Source organism: Crinia signifera, chromosome 2, assembly GCF_055691185.1.
Source record: "Crinia signifera chromosome 2, ASM5569118v1, whole genome shotgun sequence".
NCBI lineage: Eukaryota > Metazoa > Chordata > Amphibia > Anura > Myobatrachidae > Crinia > Crinia signifera.
The window spans coordinates 145434372-145456607 of NC_139218.1; the positions used below are offsets into that span (position 1 = coordinate 145434372).

General features: G+C 44.3%; 2 protein-coding genes across 8 annotated transcripts in view; one reads left to right on the forward strand and one right to left on the reverse strand.

Moving 5' to 3' along the window:
- LOC146060150 (uncharacterized) overlaps positions 1-10838 on the reverse strand; it is a 35247-nt gene extending 24409 nt beyond the window's left edge. For 2 of the 7 annotated variants that reach the window (XR_014470380.1, XM_083173083.1), the window contains exons 1-3: positions 10448-10827; positions 9489-9640; positions 5664-5857 (exon numbers count right to left, since the gene is read on the reverse strand). The gene's annotated coding sequence lies outside the window, so the exon portion shown is untranslated. Of the gene's footprint in view, positions 1-5663; positions 5858-9488; positions 9641-10447 lie in introns of all 7 variants that reach the window. The other 5 variants (XR_014470379.1, XR_014470381.1, XR_014470382.1 and 2 more) reach the window with 5 other exon arrangements.
- Positions 10839-10893: 55 nt separating this feature from the next.
- Positions 10894-22236, forward strand: part of TBC1D22B (TBC1 domain family member 22B) — a 42948-nt gene continuing 31605 nt past the window's right edge. Inside the window, exons 1-3 of the mRNA XM_083173082.1 lie at positions 10894-11433; positions 11598-11642; positions 20911-21194. Of these exons, the coding sequence (XP_083029208.1) occupies positions 11381-11433; positions 11598-11642; positions 20911-21194 (382 nt within the window). The 5' untranslated portion in view covers positions 10894-11380. The remainder of the gene's footprint in view (positions 11434-11597; positions 11643-20910; positions 21195-22236) is intronic.

A 22236-nucleotide genomic window follows, 5' to 3' on the forward strand; every position in this document is an offset into this window, starting at 1 on the left:
GGACATAGGACTGAAACCACCAAGGAGGCAGCTTAAAGCATAACACCATAATACTTGTCATACTTTTGGTTCCATGATGAAAATAATCATACAACCCTTTGGATATTAAGCAAAACATAGCTGGACATGGGACTGAAATCGCCAAGGAGGCAGCTTTAAAGAATAACACCATAATGTATGATGTCATACTTTTGGTTCCATGATCAAAATAATCATACAACCCTTTGGATATTAAGCAAAACCTAGCTGGACATAGGACTGAAACCACTAGGACAATACAGCACAATGCTGCACCTTACGGCACTGCATGATGCCATATTGATGGTTTTTAGGGACACTGAAAATAGTTTGTATTCCTGGGTGTTATCCACTAGGAGATCAACGGAAACGCAACAGGATCTGGGACCAACATCATCAGTAAAGCACAAAACTGCATAATGCCAAGTCGTAGGTGCCGTACGCCAAAGCATCACACAGTACGCAGCTATACCAATGGAATTAGCGATGCTGATAATAGATTACACCCAAAATTAGAAACTATTTGCATATTAAAAAATAGCTGATAATAGGACCCAAACTGCCAGAGAGACAGCTTACAGTATTACACCATAATGCATGATGTCATACTTTTGGTTTTATGATCAAAATAATCATACAACCCTTGGATATTAAGCAAAACCTAGCTGGACATAGGACTGAAACCACCAAGGAGGCAGCTTAAAGCATAACACCATAATACTTGTCATACTTTTGGTTCCATGATCAAAATAATCATACAACCCTTTGGATATTCTGAAAAACCGAGCTGGACATAGGACTGAAACCACCAAGGAGGCAGCTTAAAGCATAACACCATAATACTTGTCATACTTTTGGTTCCATGATCAAAATAATCATACAACCTTTGGATATTAAGCAAAACCTAGCTGGACATAGGACTGAAACCACAAGGACAATACAGCACAATGCTGCACTGCATGATGCCATATTGATGGTTTTTAGGGACACTGAAAATAGTTTGTATCGCTGGGTGTTATCCATTAGGAGATCAACGGAAACGCAACAGGATCTGGGACCAACATCATCAGTAAAGCACAAAACTGCATAATGCCAAGTCGTAGGTGCCGTACGCCAAAGCATCACACAGTACGCAGCTATACCAATGGAATTAGCGATGCTGATAATAGATTACACCCAAAATTAGAAACTATTTGCATATTAAAAAATAGCTGATAATAGGACCCAAACTGCCAGAGAGACAGCTTACAGTATTACACCATAATGCATGATGTCATACTTTTGGTTTTATGATCAAAATAATCATACAACCCTTGGATATTAAGCAAAACCGAGCTGGACATAGGACTGAAACCACCAAGGAGGCAGCTTTAAAGAATAACACCATAATGCATGATGTCATACTTTTGGTTCCATGATCAAAATAATTATACAACCCTTTGGATATTCCGAAAAACCGAGCTAGACATAGGACTGAAACCACCAAGGAGGCAGCTTAAAGCATAACACCATAATACTTGTCATACTTTTGGTTTTATGATCAAAATAATCATACAACCCTCGGATATTAAGCAAAACCTAGCTGGACATAGGACTGAAACCACCAAGGAGGCAGCTTTAAAGAATAACACCATAATGCATGATGTCATACTTTTGGTTCCATGATCAAAATAATCATACAACCCTTGGATATTAAGCAAAACCTAGCTGGACATAGGACTGAAACCACCAAGGAGGCAGCTTTAAAGAATAACACCATAATGCATGATGTCATACTTTTGGTTCCATGATCAAAATAATCATACAACCCTTTGGATATTAAGCAAAACCTAGCTGGACATAGGACTGAAACACTAGGACAATACAGCACAATGCTGCACCTTACGGCACTGCATGATGCCATATTGATGGTTTTTAGGGACACTGAAAATAGTTTGTATTGCTGGGTGTTATCCATTAGGAGATCAACGGAAACGCAACAGGATCTGGGACCAACATCATCAGTAAAGCACAAAACTGCATAATGCCAAGTCGTAGGTGCCGTACGCCAAAGCATCACACAGTACGCAGCTATACCAATGGAATTAGCGATGCTGATAATAGATTGCACCCAAAATTAGAAACTATTTGCATATTAAATAATAGCTGATAACAGGACCCAAACTGCCAGAGAGACAGCTTACAGTATTACACCATAATGCATGATGTCATACTTTTGGTTTTATGATCAAAATAATCATACAACCCTTGGATATTAAGCAAAACCTAGCTGGACATAGGACTGAAACCACCAAGGAGGCAGCTTAAAGCATAACAACATAATACATGATACATGATGTCATACTTTTGGTTCCATGATCAAAATAATCATACAACCCTTTGGATATTCTGAAAAACCGAGCTGGACATAGGACTGAAACCACCAAGGAGGCAGCTTAAAGCATAACACCATAATACTTGTCATACGTTTGGTTCCATGATCAAAATAATCATACAACCCTTTGGATATTAAGCAAAACATAGCTGGACATGGGACTGAAATCGCCAAGGAGGCAGCTTTAAAGAATAACACCATAATGTATGATGTCATACTTTTGGTTCCATGATCAAAATAATCATACAACCCTTTGGATATTCTGAAAAGCCGAGCTGGACATAGGACTGAAACCACCAAGGAGGCAGCTTAAAGCATAACACCATAATACTGGTCATACTTTTGGTTCCATTATCAAAATAATCATACAACCTTTGGATATTAAGCAAAACCGAGCTGGACATAGGACTGAAACCACCAAGGAGGCAGCTTAAAGCATAACACCATAATGCATGATGTCATACTTTTGGTTCCATGACCAAAATAATCATACAACCCTTTGGATATTAAGCAAAACAGAGCTGGACATAGGACTGAAACCACCAAGGAGGCAGCTTAAAGCATAACACCATAATACTTGTCATACTTTTGGTTCCATGATCAAAATAATCATACAACCCTTTGGATATTAAGCAAAACCTAGCTGGACATAGGACTGAAACCACAAGGACAATACAGCACAATGCTGCACTGCATGATGCCATATTGATGGTTTTTAGGGACACTGAAAATAGTTTGTATCGCTGGGTGTTATCCGTTAGGAGATCAACGGAAACGCAACAGGATCTGGGACCAACATCATCAGTAAAGCACAAAACTGCATAATGCCAAGTCGTAGGTGCCGTACGCCAAAGCATCACACAGTATGCAGCTATACCAATGGAATTAGCGATGCTGATAATAGATTACACCCAAAATTAGAAACTATTTGCATATTAAATAATAGTTGATAATAGGACCCAAACTGCCAGAGAGACAGCTTACAGTATTAAACCATAATGCATGATGTCATACTTTTGGTTTTATGATCAAAATAATCATACAACCCTTGGATATTAAGCAAAACCTAGCTGGACATAGGACTGAAACCACCAAGGAGGCAGCTTTAAAGAATAACACCATAATGCATGATGTCATACTTTTGGTTCCATGATCAAAATAATCATACAACCCTTTGGATATTCTGAAAAACCGAGCTGGACATAGGACTGAAACCACCAAGGAGGCAGCTTAAAGCATAACACCATAATACTTGTCATACTTTTGGTTCCATGATCAAAATAATCATACAACCCTTTGGATATTAAGCAAAACCTAGCTGGACATAGGACAGAAACCACTAGGACAATACAGCACAATGCTGCACCTTACGGCACTGCATGATGCCATATTGATGGTTTTTAGGGACACTGAAAATAGTTTGTATTGCTGGGTGTTATCCATTAGGAGATCAACGGAAACGCAACAGGATCTGGGACCAACATCATCAGTAAAGCACAAAACTGCATAATGCCAAGTCGTAGGTGCCGTACGCCAAAGCATCACACAGTACACAGCTTTACCAATGGAATTAGCGATGCTGATAATAGATTACACCCAAAATTAGAAACTATTTGCATATTAAATAATAGCTGATAACAGGACCCAAACTGCCAGAGAGACAGCTTACAGTATTACACCATAATGCATGATGTCATACTTTTGGTTTTATGATCAAAATAATCATACAACCCTTGGATATTAAGCAAAACCGAGCTGGACATAGGACTGAAACCACCAAGGAGGCAGCTTTAAAGAATAACACCATAATGCATGATGTCATACTTTTGGTTCCATGATCAAAATAATCATACAACCCTTTGGATATTCTGAAAAACCGAGCTGGACATAGGACTGAAACCACTAGGACAATACAGCACAATGCTGCACCTTACGGCACTGCATGATGCCATATTGATGGTTTTTAGGGACACTGAAAATAGTTTGTATCGCTGGGTGTTATCCATTAGGAGATCAACGGAAACGCAACAGGATCTGGGACCAACATCATCAGTAAAGCACAAAACTGCATAATGCCAAGTCGTAGGTGCCGTACGCCAAAGCATCACACAGTACGCAGCTATACCAATGGAATTAGCGATGCTGATAATAGATTACACCCAAAATTAGAAACTATTTGCATATTAAATAATAGCTGATAACAGGACCCAAACTGCCAGAGAGACAGCTTACAGTATTACACCATAATGCATGATGTCATACTTTTGGTTTTATGATCAAAATAATCATACAACCCTTGGATATTAAGCAAAACCTAGCTGGACATAGGACTGAAACCACCAAGGAGGCAGCTTAAAGCATAACACCATGATACATGATGTCATACTTTTGGTTCCATGATCAAAATAATCCTACAACCCTTTGGATATTCTGAAAAACCGAGCTGGACATAGGACTGAAACCACCAAGGAGGCAGCTTAAAGCATAACACCATAATACTTGTCATACGTTTGGTTCCATGATCAAAATAATCATACAACCCTTTGGATATTAAGCAAAACATAGCTGGACATGGGACTGAAATCGCCAAGGAGGCAGCTTTAAAGAATAACACCATAATGTATGAGGTCATACTTTTGGTTCCATGATCAAAATAATCATACAACCCTTTGGATATTAAGCAAAACCTAGCTGGACATAGGACTGAAACCATTAGGACAATACAGCACAATACAGCACAATGCTGCACTGCATGATGCCATATTGATGGTTTTTAGGGACACTGAAAATAGTTTGTATTGCTGGGTGTTATCCATTAGGAGATCAACGGAAACGCAACAGGATCTGGGACCAACATCATCAGTAAAGCACAAAACTGCATAATGCCAAGTCGTAGGTGCCGTACGCCAAAGCATCACACAGTACGCAGCTATACCAATGGAATTAGCGATGCTGATAATAGATTGCACCCAAAATTAGAAACTATTTGCATATTAAATAATAGCTGATAACAGGACCCAAACTGCCAGAGAGACAGCTTACAGTATTACACCATAATGCATGATGTCATACTTTTGGTTTTATGATCAAAATAATCATACAACCCTTGGATATGAAGCAAAACCTAGCAGGACATAGGACTGAATATGCTTACAAAACCAGCTTCCTGCACAATCCCATACCTTTAAAAAGTAAACTTATTAAATGAAAGCAACCTGGAAATGGGATGATTACGATATGAATGGAAGGTAGTTATGTGAAATATATTTACCTGTGTATTGAAATCCATAAATTTCTTGTCCACCATCTTTAAGGACTCAATAGTCTGCAGCACTGTATCCTGCGGTCTAATTGTTATGTTCTCTGTTCTAAGACAATTGCTTCTTTTGCAACATTGCCAAGGATAGACGCAAACCATTTTCTTTCAAGTACTCAACGACCTCCATATTCAATTGAGTAGCTGCCCTAGTGAGAAAAGGAAACAATTCATATAAGTAACGTTTGAAAAAAATTTAAAACAACCAATTTTTAAATGCAAAACAACCTACAGGAAGTGAACATACCACATTATAGAAGGTACCATAAAGAAATGAATGTTCCTAAAACCTTAATCCTTTTTTCCATACCTGATAATGTATCTATATCTATCTATCTATCTACTGTATCTCTACACACAGCGTGACTGGCCCATAGGGGTACAGGGGAACCCCCAGTTGAAAACACTGCATGATAGCTCACCACTTCCTCTGAGAACCAAGTTACAGAATGTACATCAGAATTGTATATCATTGGTTAGGGCTATTTCACACACTCCGGCTCCTGCCGGGTAGTGAAAACCCGCACGGCCAGGAAGCCGTGTCACACTCAGTAGTTTAGAATGGTGGGGATGGCCACAGCCCGACAGCCGTCCCTTTCAGAGGTGGGATCCGGCTGCAACTGGGCAGCCAGGCCGTGTGAATGGACACAACAGTGTCTATTAACAACTACTGTACACGGCACGGCTTTTGGCCGTGCGGGATTTCGCCGCCCGGCAGGAGCGTGTGAAAAAGCCCTTACATTATACTGCACAGACCTATAGTGTATTTACTGCTCTGCATTGAAGCTCTTAGAAGGCTGCTAGGTCTGTCCGGCTTCCTACAGGAATCTAGCTCTGCACACCGCAGCCTAGACTTTCAGTCCTAGATGGAGGAAGCACGGGATACGGTCATATTGTCTACAGCATTTAGGTCTACAAGCATTAGGTCTACACCACTTGGTCGACCTTCATTTAGGTCGACATGACTGAAGGTCAACAGGGTCATTAGGTAGACTTTTATTTGGTCAACAGGCAAAAGGTCGACATGGGGTCATTTGACTGTTTTATGAGTCGACAGGCGATATTTCATGCCCTACCATCTACTAGGGTGTGGTGGGAGAATAAAATAGTGTGCCCGAAGCATGGCGAGCGCAGCGAGCCATGCGCTGGCACGCGGCGCTATGTTGACTCTGTCAACGCTTGAAAAAACTAATAAAAACCCATGTCGACCTTTTCACTGTCGGTCCTAATGACCCTGTCGACCTTATACCCGTCAACCTAATGACCCTGTCGACCTAACCCATGTCGACCTAAATGCACGTCGACCTAATGCTTGTAGACCTAAATGCAGTCTGACGAATGATCCCATCTCGGAAGCACGTGCCAATAGGACTGCCTGTACTGTAGGTGACTGGCAGGTAGGACTTTCAATCACTGCCAGGCACAATGAAGCCAATGCAGTCTCACGTACTGCATCTGGCTCCATTAAGGCTGAGCAAGGCGGCAGATTATACTTGGGGGGGCTACAGTCCCATAGGTAAAACCCGCCTCTGAACAGAACCCATCTACACAGGAAAAACCTACAGTGTTGAAGCCTCTTTGGTTAAATATCTTCCCTGGGACTCCGACAAATTATTTTCTAAATATGGAAATAATTCTACATTGCTGGCCTGTTGATATTAAAAGACGGGCACAATCCTGTGACCGTAACGGAGGAGAAAAATTAACACACATAAGCAGTGATGTGGATGGCTTCACCCCGTCCAGTAGGGGAACGAAATATTGGATGAGTCACCCCAGAGGAAGCAGGAGTGATCCTTCTTGCTCCTTTTTTTCCTCAGTTTTTTCGGGGGTGGGGTTAATGCCCGGAAAACTGAGTTTAAAGGCCAAGAGACTTGCTGGTAATATTGCTAACCTATATTGGGCTTAATTGTTGTATGGAAAAATTCTTCTCACCAGCAATCCCATCAAAAGTCCAGAGGGACCGTGCTGAACGCACACGCCGGACAGCAAATGTGGCCACCGCTACCCCAAATATACATTGCTTGCGCAGGCCAGCAATGCATATATTATTGGCATCACTGCCCACCAATAGTACTTCTATGCCAGTAATATATACAGTACAGTTTTTCCCATTGGGCACAATGGGAAAGACGGCACGGTGGTGGGCAGTTGAGATCCAGGACATTGTGGCAGACAGCTTGTAGTGCTACCCACCATTGGGGCGGGAAGCACTGCTGAATTTGAAAAGACTGGCTGGATGCTGATTGGCTGGGAGAATTCAGTCTTTTGAAATTCAGCAGCACTTCCTGCCCCGCCGGCAATTAGTGCTACAAGCCGTCTGCTGCCGCTGCCTGGATCATCCCACTGCATGTTGAAAGGGTGGCTGGTGCTGACATTATCCACCAGAAGGAGGCGGCTATTGATGATGCCCTGTGCCCAAATATCGTCCGGCCTGACCCCGGAGCTCACTCCCCTCCCTGTGTCACCCATATCGTGTGCATGCCCCAGTAGCTGACACTCGGATCGGTGTAACCCGTGTCAGTGCTGCTATAATCCCCCCTCCTGCTCATACATTGTGCCCCAGCCGGCTGTGTACTGCTGCGGTCTGCTGGCGGTATTGTGAGGTGCACACTGTGTTTTGTCGGCTTATGTGGTAATCAGTGGGCATCTATACCCTCATGCCCTCTTCCTATGGGCACAGGGCAGTCTCAACATCAGTGAGGGCCCAGTGAATTATTTTGCCATGGGGCCCTCACTGATGTTGAGATGGCCCTGAATATCTATATCTAAACATCTATAGCAAACTTTTTTATAAAGGTATTAAGGTACCCATAGACGGTCCGTTCCCGGACCGTCCGTTTTGTACTATGCGATGCGCGCTCCCGCGCATCACATAGTACGGTACAAAAAGTATGTGCTGCACATACTTTTTGTACTAGCTAAACATCGTATCGGATCGCATTGCATGCACTAGGCATGCGATCCGATACGATGCATGCTAATTAAGACCCAAACGGATCCGTTTAACGGACCGTGTATGGGCACCTTTAGAAATACTCAGACTATTCTTGACATGTAACCTTATAAATAATGGAGATTTTAATTTAGTAACCTCTAACTATATGGATAGAAATATACAAACTATAAAGAGACCTCCTCTACCGAGGTATAGAATACAATGGTTTTGTGAATTAAAATGGAGATATATGGAGGACTCTTCACACAGTGGAAAAGGATTATACATGCCATTCAAAAGTATATGATTCTTTTTCAACAATCGATTACTTATGTTCTGAATCTTTATTTTCGAGAATTATATCAACAGATATTAATGGAGAGTTGTGTGCAAGTGATGCATCCAGCCAGAGGTGGGTGGTTATGGCCAAAACAAGATGAGATATGGTACCCATCTGAAAACATTGTTAGAAAGGTAAATTACCTTGTACCATTTAATGCAAGGGCCTTTTTCATTTCCAGATTAATGTATTTGATAGTTAGTGAACCAAAATGGATGACCATCGATAGGTAAAGCTATCGATGGTCATCCATACCATATTTCAACACCATCTATAGCAACGATGGCCATCCGTAAGAGTCACCAATACTGCTAGCTGGCTAGCAGTGCACTGACTGTACACCAGTGCCGTGTAGCCCTGCACCCATTTCGGATTGTACATACGGGTACACATGCTGGGCTGATGTAACTTTCCCACTGTGCTCCTCTAAACCTGACTTTGGCGGACGCATCACAGTGCAATTAAGAAACTGAAAGTAAACTACAACTTTAAGTCCTCGCACCGAGCAAGGGCTGTGGGAATTGTAGTTTATTCAATGCAGTGCGCCTGGCTGCAGCAGCTGTGTTGTTAGAAGGCTTGCAGTAATAACGGTAGTGTCTAGATCCCCTTCAGTTTTGACAATTCCTTCCCATCGTGCCCTGGGTCACCGCATACCTGGAGGGGGAATATAAGTCTGTCAGTAACAATTGTATAAATCAGGGACTGCATACAGGTTCGCTAGCTCAAATAACTAAATTCTGGGGACTATGTAAAAACCGGACCCGGACTAAACCCCGGACAGGACATCAAAATCTTCAGTCCAGAGCTTGTAGGGTCCGTTCCGGGGGGTGTCCTGTTCGGGGGTGTCTTGTCGGGGGGGTCCCTGTGATAGCTATCACCAGGGACATGGGGAAGGGGAGATTACAGCCTCCCCGGGTGGTCCAGACCGTCCGGTTTTTGCTACATGCCCAGACCATACAGGGAGGCTTTATTCTCCCCCTCCTCCTCTACCTGGTGACAGGCAGCCCTCCTGGACAGGACGCCCCCCGGACCGGAGGCTACAAGCTACAAAATGCAGAGTTTGATGTCCGGTCCAGCGGTCCGGGGGTTTTCACCCATACCCTAAATTCTGAGACGTAATATACACAACTGAAAAGGGGATTAAAAAATGGCTACATCAAAAAGGAACACGAGACCTACACAACCACAAGCAGCATAATGCGGCCCCAGTGCGAGCACTAGGGATATACCAGGAGAGAACAGGACACACGCGGATAGACCATAAATAACGGGGTGAATGTGACATGCAGCGCTGCTGTCCGCAACACACGGGAAGGAGCCGCGCTCACACTACCCACCCGGGCAGCGGCACACGTACACCTGCACTCAGGTGAGTGGGACAGAGTCCGGACTCAGAGTGACAGTAGCCACCTTCCCCAACCAAGCCTGGGCCCATCTCCTCCGACACCATCCACCGCTTACCGCTCAGTCTCCTCCGCCGCCAGCTCTGGCTAGGGGCCGGTGTGATTTCCACGGCTCCTCTCCGTAAGTCTTCCGAGGAAACCATCATTAATGTCTTGGAAAGAGATCTGCTTACTCGGCCCGGTAGTCCCCGACATCTTCCTCTCTCTTCCGCAGCGGCGCTGACACTTCCCGCCTCCAGACAAAATTGAAATGAAGAAGCCGGGCGCTAAGAACAGCAGTGATTATATCCTCATACTGTACATCACGTGATCAACCTCTGTCGACCTCATCAGGGGGAGGAGTCTGAAGATCAGTACAGGCGCCTGTGCTGGCAGGAGGTTCGGAAGTAACACATCACCAGTGGCTTCCGGAAATTGGGGGCGTGGCTTCACGGCGCCTGAGAGCGGAACGCACTACATTTCCCAGAATCCCCCGCAGCCCCGTCCTGACGCTTGTTCCTGTTGCCAGGGTAACAGGCAAGATGGCGGCATGCTGTAGGCGGAGAGTGACTGCCGGGTGAGAACTAAGCCCGCTACATAGTGGTCGGTCACGTACTGGTGACATAGTGTGGCGGGTCACCTAGTGTCCGGCAGGCAGGTCAGCTAGCGGGCGTCAGACTGACTGGCGCCTGAAAAGCCAGCGCAGATTGATGTTAGCATGGGCAGACTGAACGGCGTCACTCTGAAAAGCCCGCTGCAGCAGTATAGTTATCACATGGGTGACACGTGATGGTCACGTGGGATGTGACGTAATGTTGGTACGCCTGGAGAGAAGGAACTAGACACTACCATTTTCTGAGGTGACCCCGTACGATCGCTCACGTTGATTGGCTGAGGGTGGAAGGCGCTGCTCAGTTAACCAGTGGACGCAGTGTGGGAGCCCTGCTACTGCTGCTGTGGGGGAAGCGGATGAGAGCAACGCATAGCAGCGGGATCTGTCACGGCCAGCGGGATGTCAGAGAACAGCCGGCAGTTCTGGAAGAGAAGTTCAAAACTACCGGGCAGGTCAGTTGGCAGGAACACGCAAATGCCTGGAAGAAAAAAGGTTAACTTGCCCAGCCAGCTGCCTGCTCCCCTACTGGGAGCACAGTGTTTGCATACACAGGGTAATGACATCTAGCTTTACAGAAAACACAGAGCCTAATGTGTTGTTGTCTGTTTCTTCTCAGCATACAGCCCGTGTACGGTGCCCAGCAGCCGCCTCTGGATAAGAGGTAAGAGCAGCCTGATGCCCAGGCCTTGTACACAAACACTAATGCAACACTGTGTGAATGGTGGGAGCTTTGGCGTTAGTTTGGTCCTTTCATTAGGGCTTTGTGGTTTTCATCACACAACCGAAAGTAAAATACTTAAATGTATTAAAGTGAAAACAAAAATCCTGGCAGCGTACAGGTGCAGATGTCAGGTGATCTTATGTTTCCTGTATTGCTAGCAAGAGCTCTCTGAGCTGTCAGCGGGACCACACCATAGTGTATTCATATAAAATGCTCTTATGGCTCATTTCAGCTAAAAAGCTGTCGAGTCTGTACAGGGCAGTGATGAGGGCTGATGCAGGCTCCCGCATCATCACTGTCCCCGCCGCTCATCTGCTGGTATTACCAGCAGATGAGCGACAGGGTGGACGGCTTTCCATAGTGTCCTGCTAAGGAAAGTTGTCCAACCCTGGGAAAATAGCTAAAACAGGAAAATATTGCTCAGTGATTTTTCTGTCCACCTATTTTCCCCCTCATCGCTGTCCTTACATGCTGGGTTACACACATGTTAGGACATACGGGGCGACCTGGCACTTTTGGTTAAGCACAATCGCTCAGTACCCGCGATGCTTTGTGCTGAGCGATCTTGCTCAGCGGGGCTTTGCTTATTTTTAATAGGCAAAGCCCCGTGATCTAGGGGAAGCCAGTGCAAGTATGGGAATGCACACAGAGTAATCCATGCTCCCTTTAAAAGGGGCTAAAATCCCCCTGTGTATTTATTTATTTATTTACAGGTTCTTATATAGCGCAGCAGATTCCGTTGCGCTTTACAATAGTAGACAGTGATAAAACAAACTGGGTAACAACATACAGACTTGGAGGTAGGAGGGCCCTGCTGCAAGCTTACAATCTATAGGGATATAGGGGGAAACACAAGGACAGGCAAAGCCCCGTGATCTAGGGGAAGCCAGTGCAAGTATGGGAATGCACACAGAGTAATCCATGCTCACTTTAAAAGGGGCTGAAATCCCCCTGTGTATTTATTTATTTACAGGTTCTTATATAGCGCAGCAGATTCCGTTGCGCTTTACAATAGTAGACAGTGATAAAACAAACTGGGTAACAACATACAGACTTGGAGGTAGGAGGGCCCTGCTGCAAGCTTACAATATATAGGGATATAGGGGGAAACACAAGGACAGGCACCAGTAATACCATAGCAGTCCCACCAAGTTACAAGTCCAGAAGGGTAGCTATATAATACATAAGTGCCTCAGAGGGTTATGCATGTAGAACTTAAACATTATAGGCTTGCCTGAAGAGGTGAGTTTTCAGGTATGCACCTTTAGTCTTGGTTGTAAGTAGTTTAAGTACTTGTAATACATTTGAGTAGTGTTCCACATGTTCTTATACATTCTAGTGGCTTTGGAAAATGTTCTAGAGATTATACTAAGTGGCCTTTAGGCAATTCTTTATGTCTACACAAGTGTATTTTGTGAGGTGTAGAGCTGAGCTGTGTGACAACAATGGACTTGGTAATTATGGTGCTGAAGCCAAGATGACCGTCTAGCTGTGTATTTTGTTTTTTTATAGTATTCATGGATATCTATTGAGCTCAATATCAGTGACCCTTCAGCTGAGATGTATTGGGACAGTGTCTGTCTCTTATGCTGGGCACATACTGGGTGATATATTGTTAATGAAATGGATGATATTGCTAACGACATATAGCGCAAGTCTGTAAACTCATTGGGGCCCATTTACTATGGATCTCACATTCCATGCGAAAAGGGCAATAGGCAGTATCTTACTGCCAGTATATGGACACTAGTTCGACCACAGGAAGGTAGACACCCCCAAAAGGATGACATGGCTTTAGGTCGACAGGGTCATTAAGTTGACAAAAGCATTAGGTCGACTTGTGGAAGGTTGACATGGGTTTTTCACATTATTTTTCTGAGCCGACATGTGCCGACAGGTTACATGCACTACCATCCACTAGGCTTTGGAGGGAGAATAAAATAGTGCCCAAAGCATGGCGAATGCAGCATGGTGATGCGGCGCGCTGATACAGTGTCCATGTCGACATCCGGGACAAAAACGTGAAAACACAATGTTGACCTTTTGACTATTGGCCTTCCCCATGTCAACCTAATGACCCTGTTAACCTAATGCCTGTGTCGACCTAATTAATGTCGACCATATGATCCCAACCCCTTACCGCCCAGGGTTGTATTGCAATCTGCAATCCCATCAGAGGCATTCAACATGGAGCACACACAGGGCAGAGCCTGTCCCTGCAAACTGCTCAACCAGGTGCTTGGGGATCTGAACCCTGGGTGTCTGCATAGGCTACAATGGGCTACCGCATTCTGGATTTTGGTAAATCAGGTAGCATCGTATCCCCCATAGAACCCTAAGGGGGATGTGACTGCGAGCTGGACAGGAGGGATCACAGTTAGCTACATCTTTGTAGAATCACCAGCCTTCGCCAGGGGGCTCATGTGCCCCGTGGCGACGGAGCTCCCCGCCGCCATCGACGGTCTCCATCGCCGCCCTGACCCACTGCCCCCCTAAACCTGCCGTCTCCCTAAAGCAGAGATGAGCAGGGTCCCATTGCCCAGCCGCTCTCGCCAGTGGGGACAGTCTGGCAAAGATGAGAGGGGCTCCATCTGTACATTCCGGCAGTACTTAATATTTGCGGCTAACCCCCCAAAACTGGTATTTTCAGGGAATTAGCCACAAATATTAAATCATACTGGGTCCCAATGTTGGAGCACACATCGCTAATAACTCCAATACCCCCCCCCCCCTCCTTTGTAGTCTGTACATGCAGCTCAATCCTTTTTTTTTTTTTTTTTTAATAGCTGAGGTACCCGGCTTGCTTTTTCTTGGTGGGTCAACCCGTGTCTGCATAGCCGGATCTCAAACACGGGTAAAAAGAAGGGTTTAAGCGACCCATACACACTGCAGATAAACCTGTGTTAAAAGGCAAATTCCCGGGTCGACATGATAGACCCGGGAATTTGCCTGCAGTAAGCACGGGGTATTACTTGAACTTTTTCCTTCTCTTGTTTTACGCTTGACAGCTCTTCCAACAGACCCAGGAGTTGGCTGCCTACTGTTATTTGGGTTTTGTGTGTGGCCATAATCCCCAGACGCTATGACCAGCAGTCTTTTTTTCCATTTATATATTTTTGGTGGGGGGAGGGCGGTTGGCGGCATAATGCCTTTGACTAGTTTTTGTATCTGTAGTGTTTTGTAAAAAAAAATATATGCTTTTCGACGTTTGTAATTTGTTTATTATTTTCGGAAGTTTGTATGGTTTTTGGTATTTTATTGCATGTTGTAAATTTGTTTGGGACATCACAGCAGGAACCCAAGTACTTAGTTAGGCATCCAAGACCATTTGTCACCCTTCTGAATTGACCCCTAAACATTTTGTTCACCTGTCTAATTCCAAAGTCATTTAACTTGAGTGTTTAGTATTCATGTTTATGGCAGGAATTTCTGTAGCCCTTTGGGATAGTAATGACAAGGTTTAATCAGTGGTAAGAAAGTATGTTGATCCCGAGCCATCACACCCTTATGTGCTTGTTGAGCAACACATTCCAAACCCATGGGCTTATTTGCTTCTATTACAGCCTCTGTGCTTATTTAGGGCTGAGTTTAGAGCTCCATGCAGGCCAGTTACATTGTACTGTACCAATTGTGTGCTTTGTGCTCTGGAGATTGTCATGCTGAAACAATGTAGAAAGTCATTGCATTTTGTAACGTTAGGATTTCCTTTTTCTGTAACAAAGTGGCCCAATAAAATACATCTCCAAGCCATTTTTCATCCGCCATTAAATATTACAATTGACCATACATACTATGGCAGGAAGCCTTTTTGTGCCACTTGCCGAACCCATATTTGTTAAGGCTCCCACATAGTTTAGCGCAATACCTCATACCAGAGAATGTTTCCGCTGTTTCAGAGTCCACTTGATTTGTGCTTTAGACTTCTACATTAGATGTGTGGCATTAGGGCATAATGATCTAAAGCTTGTGTGCAGCTGTTTTGCCACGGAAAACCAATTTTAAGGGTCATACACAAACAGCGACTTGTTGTTTTTGGCGATCTAGGATAGTTGATCTGACTAGCTCAGCACACTTAGCTTGCTAGATTACACATACACACATAGCAATGTGTGTATGGTCGACCAGACAGTGTTGTCTGGTTAGAACACCGGCGATTTGACTCGATCTTGACTAGATACGTTCTATTCTTAATTCCTAAGCAATCTTACACGTCACTTATGCTGCTTTCAGACCGCATAACTGGCTTTGACCCTGTATTTGAAAACGTTTCCAAAAACGGGTCTGCCAGATAAAACCCCTTTCACACTGCAGCTCTTAAACGATATATTACCGTTTAAGTGCCGATTTTTGGACACTGGCAGACCCGTTTTTGGAAACTTTCCAAATACAGAGTCAAAGCCAGTGCAGCCTTCAGCCCTCCCCTCCGTGCAGCGCCCCCCCCCCCCCCCCCCCCCCCCCCGTGTCGACCTACCCCCCCGTGCAGCCGGTACCTCAGTTGTGGATCCCGGCACTGCAGTTCAGTATGGTCGGAAGCACTTATGAAAAAAAGTGTCTTTCAGAAAATGGCTGCCCCATAGGAAAACCTGTTTAAAAAAACTGTCTTTCGTATGGGGGCAGCCATTTTCCAAAAGTCACTTTTCTTATACGAAAGAGTTTTTATAAACAGGTTTTCCTATGGGGCAGCCATTTTCTGAAAGACACTTTTTTTCATAAGTGCTTCCGACCATACTGAACTGCAGTGCCGGGATCCACAACGGAGGTACTGAATGCGCGGGGGGAGGGGTGTCTACACGCGCGCGGGGCGGCTCCAGTGCTGTGAATATTTAATGAGCGCTCATTAAATATTCACTGCGCTGAATTTAGGACCCAGCTCATTGGCTGGGTCCTAAATACCGTTTCAGACCCGATTTTGAGCCTAAAATACCGGTTCTGAAACGGGTAGGACCCTGCATTTTAACCGGTTAGAAAAAACTGTATTTTCTATCCGGTTAAGTGGTCCTGCACCTTTCAGACCGCACAGATTACCGTTTTAAAACGGTAAAAAAAAACGGCAATATACCGTTTACAAAGTGCGGTCTGAAAGGGGCATTAGAAAACAAGCTATTATTCCCCATGTGTATGCCCCTTTAGAAGATCCTGGTGAACTGTTCTTGAGCTGAAGCTTGCTTTGGAACTCTCCAGCGAATATTGTCACTGAGGGAAGATGTGTATGCGCTTCATTACTTGCTGATCCTGTTTTGTGAGATTGTGTGGCCTGTTGCTTCTGTCTGAGCTGGTGTTTTTGTTTTTTTTACTTTGTGATGTTTAACTTAACAATAGCCAGCACTTGCAGTTGACCGTTGCTATTAAAATTAACAACAGCGGATTCAGTTTCAAAAAGACGTGGTATAGCTAGAGCAAAGGAAATTGAACTGAGCCTTGTGCGCCAATTGAGAAAAGAAAGAACAGAGCAGGTGTATCTAGAGATGTGTACACATTGAAAGCTGGTGGATACGTAGGATATAAACCAGGAGAGCACAGAGGCATGCAGACCTGATGATTGTAGTATTTGTATGAGAAGAGTTGTGAACCATGTCATATGCATCAAAGATCCGGAATAATTAGTCGTGAGTAATGGCCTTTAGATTTAGCAGGGACAACCCCTTTCACCACTTAAGTTGATACTGTCTCTGTGGAGATTTGGGAGAAAAATCAGTGGCACCATTAGGTTGTGTGATATGAGTGCAGAAAATTCCCTCTAGCAGCTTGTTGGGGCATGGGAGAAGATTGTATGGTTGAAATATTGGTTTAGACGTGCCTTTTCAGAATAGGAGTAACCACTCTATACTTGAATAATGGGGGGAAAGATAACAGTAGTGAAATTTTATATTTTACATAAGGTTAAGATGCACACATGAGACAGGGATTTATCGATTTGTGAGTCTATACTATAGGATCAAGTGGATGGATAGTACAGTAGGAAGATCATCCATAATTAATCTTCATTTGTGGAAGGAATTGACCAGGTTGCTGGCTGAGGAAGAAAATAACATATCATGACTGGCAGTATCAATCTAGTCCTTCAATTTAGATTTGGGCTCTGATGGTAGCCGGTGGGTTTGGAATGGGAAGGGTGAGAAGAATTCAGAGGATGGAAGAATGTTCAACAGTGTCCTGAACCTTTTAATAAGATCCAAGTAAAGTAATTGCAATAACTATATGGCTGGTTTATTTCTGTTGAATTTGTCTGTGACCTGCAGCCCAATGCACTTTTGCACTTATCTGATAACATTTGTATTAATAGAGGTATAAAAAATATTGTCCTAATTGCATTGAGTCATACAGTATGTCTAGTGAACCTTATATAAATGTGTTAGCTTAGTGCTTATATCAGTATCAGCTGGCTTAGGGAGGTCTAACTGCTTAGGGAGGTACTCAATGGGTCCCGTTCTTTCCAATTTTCAGTACTATCAGGGTTTGTGTAATAAATCCCAGCCATTATTGCCATCTACTATTGGATAGCCACTAGTCTTGTTTGCCAAGTCTATTTTTCTATTAGATTTTCACTACACAGAAACACTCATTGGGATCGAATGCTACTAAAAAGCATTTGATGTGCATTCGATTTCTATTTGATTTTGCTTCTATAAGCAAAATTGAATATAAATATAGTGCATATCTCACAGTGTGTATCCTCTATCAGGCTTACTGTGTGTGAGCAATTTCAGAAGTGCTGTCTTCAGACAGGGTGTGTCGACACAAGCAAAAGGTCGACATGGAAATGGTCAACATGAGGTTTTTTTCACACGTGTTTGTTTTCTGTTATTTGGAACCTGTACCTTTTCTTCAATTGACATGCTTAGGAATGGTGACTCTTCACTCAGAACAATTTACCTTTCCCAATTGTAGTCCATGTGGATTGCAAAGTATGAACAAGTTATCTGATCGAAAAAAAAATGTGAAAAACTGTTGAAATTTTCCTGTGTTGACTTATTAGTGTTCTAGCACCCTACACCTTTCAAACCCCATTCAGGTCCTCTTTTCTGTTGACCTTTCTGTGTTGATTTGTTCTTGTGGCGATTTGCGGCACCCTCCCGCGATTGGCGGCACCCCCAGCGACTCCCGCGATTTGCGGCCCCACCCCGTGACACCCCCCTCCTGCGATTCGCCGCACCCTGCCACCCCCCCCCTCCCACGATTCGTGCCGGCCCCCCCTCCCGCGAACCGCGGTACCCCCCTACCGCGATTTCCCCCCTCCTGTCATTGCGGCAACCCCCACGACCCACGATTCACTGCAACCCCCCGCGCCCCCCCATCCCACGATTCGCAGCACCCACACCCCCCCGCGACCTCCCCTCCCGCAATTCACGGCATCCACCCACGACCCCTCCTCCCGTGATTCGCGGACACCACTCACCTCCTCCCCCCCCCCCCCCCGCACGTGATTCACGGCAACCCCAGGATTAAATGGCACATGCAAAACACTGACATGGCTATGGTCGACAATGAAAAAGGTTAACATGAGTTTTTGAAGATTTATTTTTCTTTGTTTGAATGTTTTCATATTCATTCTCATGTGTCGACATGGACACCAATGTCAACTTTTACATGTGTTGACCTTTCTGTGTTGATTTTTTCTTGTGCACGTCAACCTAGACCTCATCAACCAATTCTTTGTATAATATATAACACCTGTTCTGTTTTACTGTAGGTGCTTTAAGTCAGATCTTTTACTGCTACTATTACTGTTTATGTAAATGCATTCTGAATAACAGCAACATCCTACCATCCTTCTACAAGAATATATAACCAACTAGGTTGATTCATCGCGCCCCGTGCCCCCCCTCCCGCAAATCGCGGACCCCCCGCGCACCCCCCCTCCCGCGATTCACTCCCCCCTACCACAATTCACGTCACCCCCGCGCAACCCCCTCACGCAATTCGCAACCCCCCCTCGCGCGATTCACGCCCCCTCCCGCGCTTTGCGGGCCCCTGCCCCCTCCCTCCCTTGATTCACGGCACCCCCCCCGTGCCCCTCCGCAATTCACGGCACCCCTAAGCCCCTCTTTAGTCCCCCGTATACTCACACACCCCTATCAATACCCAGCTTCCTGCTCTCCTGAACCGTAACTTCCATCACTGGGGAGTCGCTGACGCTGTTTTGCCCACATGCCCCTATCATGCCTCATAGCCCAGCCTCCTGCTCCCATGCACCCTAACTCCCACCCAGTAGGAGGAGACACTGACTCAGGGCCACCATCCTGTACTGCCACGCTGGACCCTCACCCACTGGCAGAAGCTGCACAGTATCTCCCACCCTCCTCTTTAGTCCCCCTTTATTCCCACACACCCCTATCACTACCCAGCCTCCTGTTTTCCTGTGTCGTGACCTCCGCCAGTGGGGAGCCGCTGACTCAAAAACACCCTACTATACTATTGCACATGCACACACAGCCCCCCCCCCACACCCACAAATGTCACTACACCATCCACACTATCAATGTACATCTTTCTCTGTAACCGCTTTTTAATTAAACAAAACAATACACACCCCCTTCCACATCATATGCTCTCTATTTAACACAATTCACTGAAAACTGAAGTTACAATACAGGGCATCTTTCATACAATTCTAACCATATTTCTCATAATACAAACGTTCACAAATTAAGGGGGCGCAGCCCCTTACAATGGTGTGAAGAGCGCCCGTAGGGCGCGATGAATCACCTAGTATATATATATATATATATTTACACACATTGCCTGATGACGAATAAGGTTCGAAACGTTGCAGCATAGCTGAGATTGCTATTTATGGTCTTTTTTTGATACCGACGTGCTGCTGTGACTGCCTTACATGGCAGTGAACTTGTATTTTGGATACCCCTGATTGCTGTAAGTTGGGAGTGCACAGCATCGAGGACATTTTTTTTATATATATATATATATATATATATATATATATATATATATATATATATATATATATATATATATATACTAACATGGAGTTACTTACAATTTATGCAACTGGTAGAATGTATCGTACTGTTGTCCATGGGAGAGGAGTAAATATCTATTCAAAGTGACTGATAAGGTTAACATGTTTGATAGGTAGCCAAAAATATAGGGAAATTAATGGTACTGTACATTGCCAGTGCTGCTGCTACCAAAAAACGGTATCTTCTTTTGATCTTCACTTTAAATCTCGATGCCGTGTATTTTACAGTTTTCGATCCAATCACTCGCGGGTACACATACGCCATCTTAAGAGTAGAAAAGCCTCCAGTTTCCATGAATTTGCAAGGAATACAAGTGATGCATGGGACATTGATGATGATGGAGAGAGTGAAGAGATTCTGCACTCCGTGTCCTATCAAACTCTTGGCTCTAAAATGGCTGATGTCACAGATGTGGAGATTACAGAGTCTAACTTCAGAATGCCAGAAGACAATGCTGGTCCGACTGTTGTGAAGTCAGTCAGTGAAGATCATCTACAGAGAGTCACAGCAGGTAAGTATCTAGTTTATTGGTACAGTGGTAGTCTCTACAAAAGGGACCTCTGGTTCAGAAAATGTCCGTGTGCAGTAAAGCAAAGATGATTTGAGTTGCTAAACAAGTCAGTTGTTTTTATAGGATATCTGTCTTTTTCAATGTTTGCTGAATAAAAGTGAATAAAAATATTGGGAATATACCAGCACATGATTGTGCCAGTCTATGATTAGTGAAGTTAAAGGTCCTGGGCATAGGGCCTAATTCAGACCTGATCAAAGGACAAGTTGTTCTTAAAATTGGCAAAACCATGTGCACTGCAACTGGGGCAAATGTAACTGGCTGTTTTATTTTTACATTGCAGTTTAGATATTAGTTTGAACACACCCCACCTTAATTTAACTCTCTCGGCACATACAGGATTTTTCGTCCTATGCAGTAGTTACCACAGCACCTGATGGCTAAAGACAACTGGTGCTAGTCTTCTGTTAGCATGGATACCAGGAGCGCAGGTTAATTTGTTTGTCTTGGGACCATGAAGTAGGGTTTCAGGTAGGCGGAGTTCCCTGTCCTTGTGCAAGGGCTTCTCTTTTCTGGGCTTTTCAGTGGGATTTATGCAAAGTGCTAATACAAGATGCCAACTTCCTGATGGACTCAATTGGTTGAGTGGTAGAACAGGCTCCCTAATTTTAAATCTTATAGGAGGCTGTCCTCCTAATGCTATAGTATTTCAGCTCTTGGTGGTATATTTTTTGTATTTGTTTTAAGGGACTGTTGTTTAAGGGAAGCTTTTGTTTACCTCTCTCTGTTCTGCACTTATCACCTGGTGTTGGTGGATCAGATTAACAGAGCATCTGAATAAATGGGAATGAAGCTGGATCCTGATTGGATTTTGTCCTTGGCTGTTGCCACAAGTTGTTGGAAGCTAATCCAGAATTCAAAAGGAGATGATTTTCATTTGTTGGTGGGTCCCTCTTTAAACCTGTGCTAGCCAAAGGTAATTCTCAGGTTATAGGAGGTAAAAGTTGTTACCTCCCTGGATTTTGCACCAAAATTTCAGCCA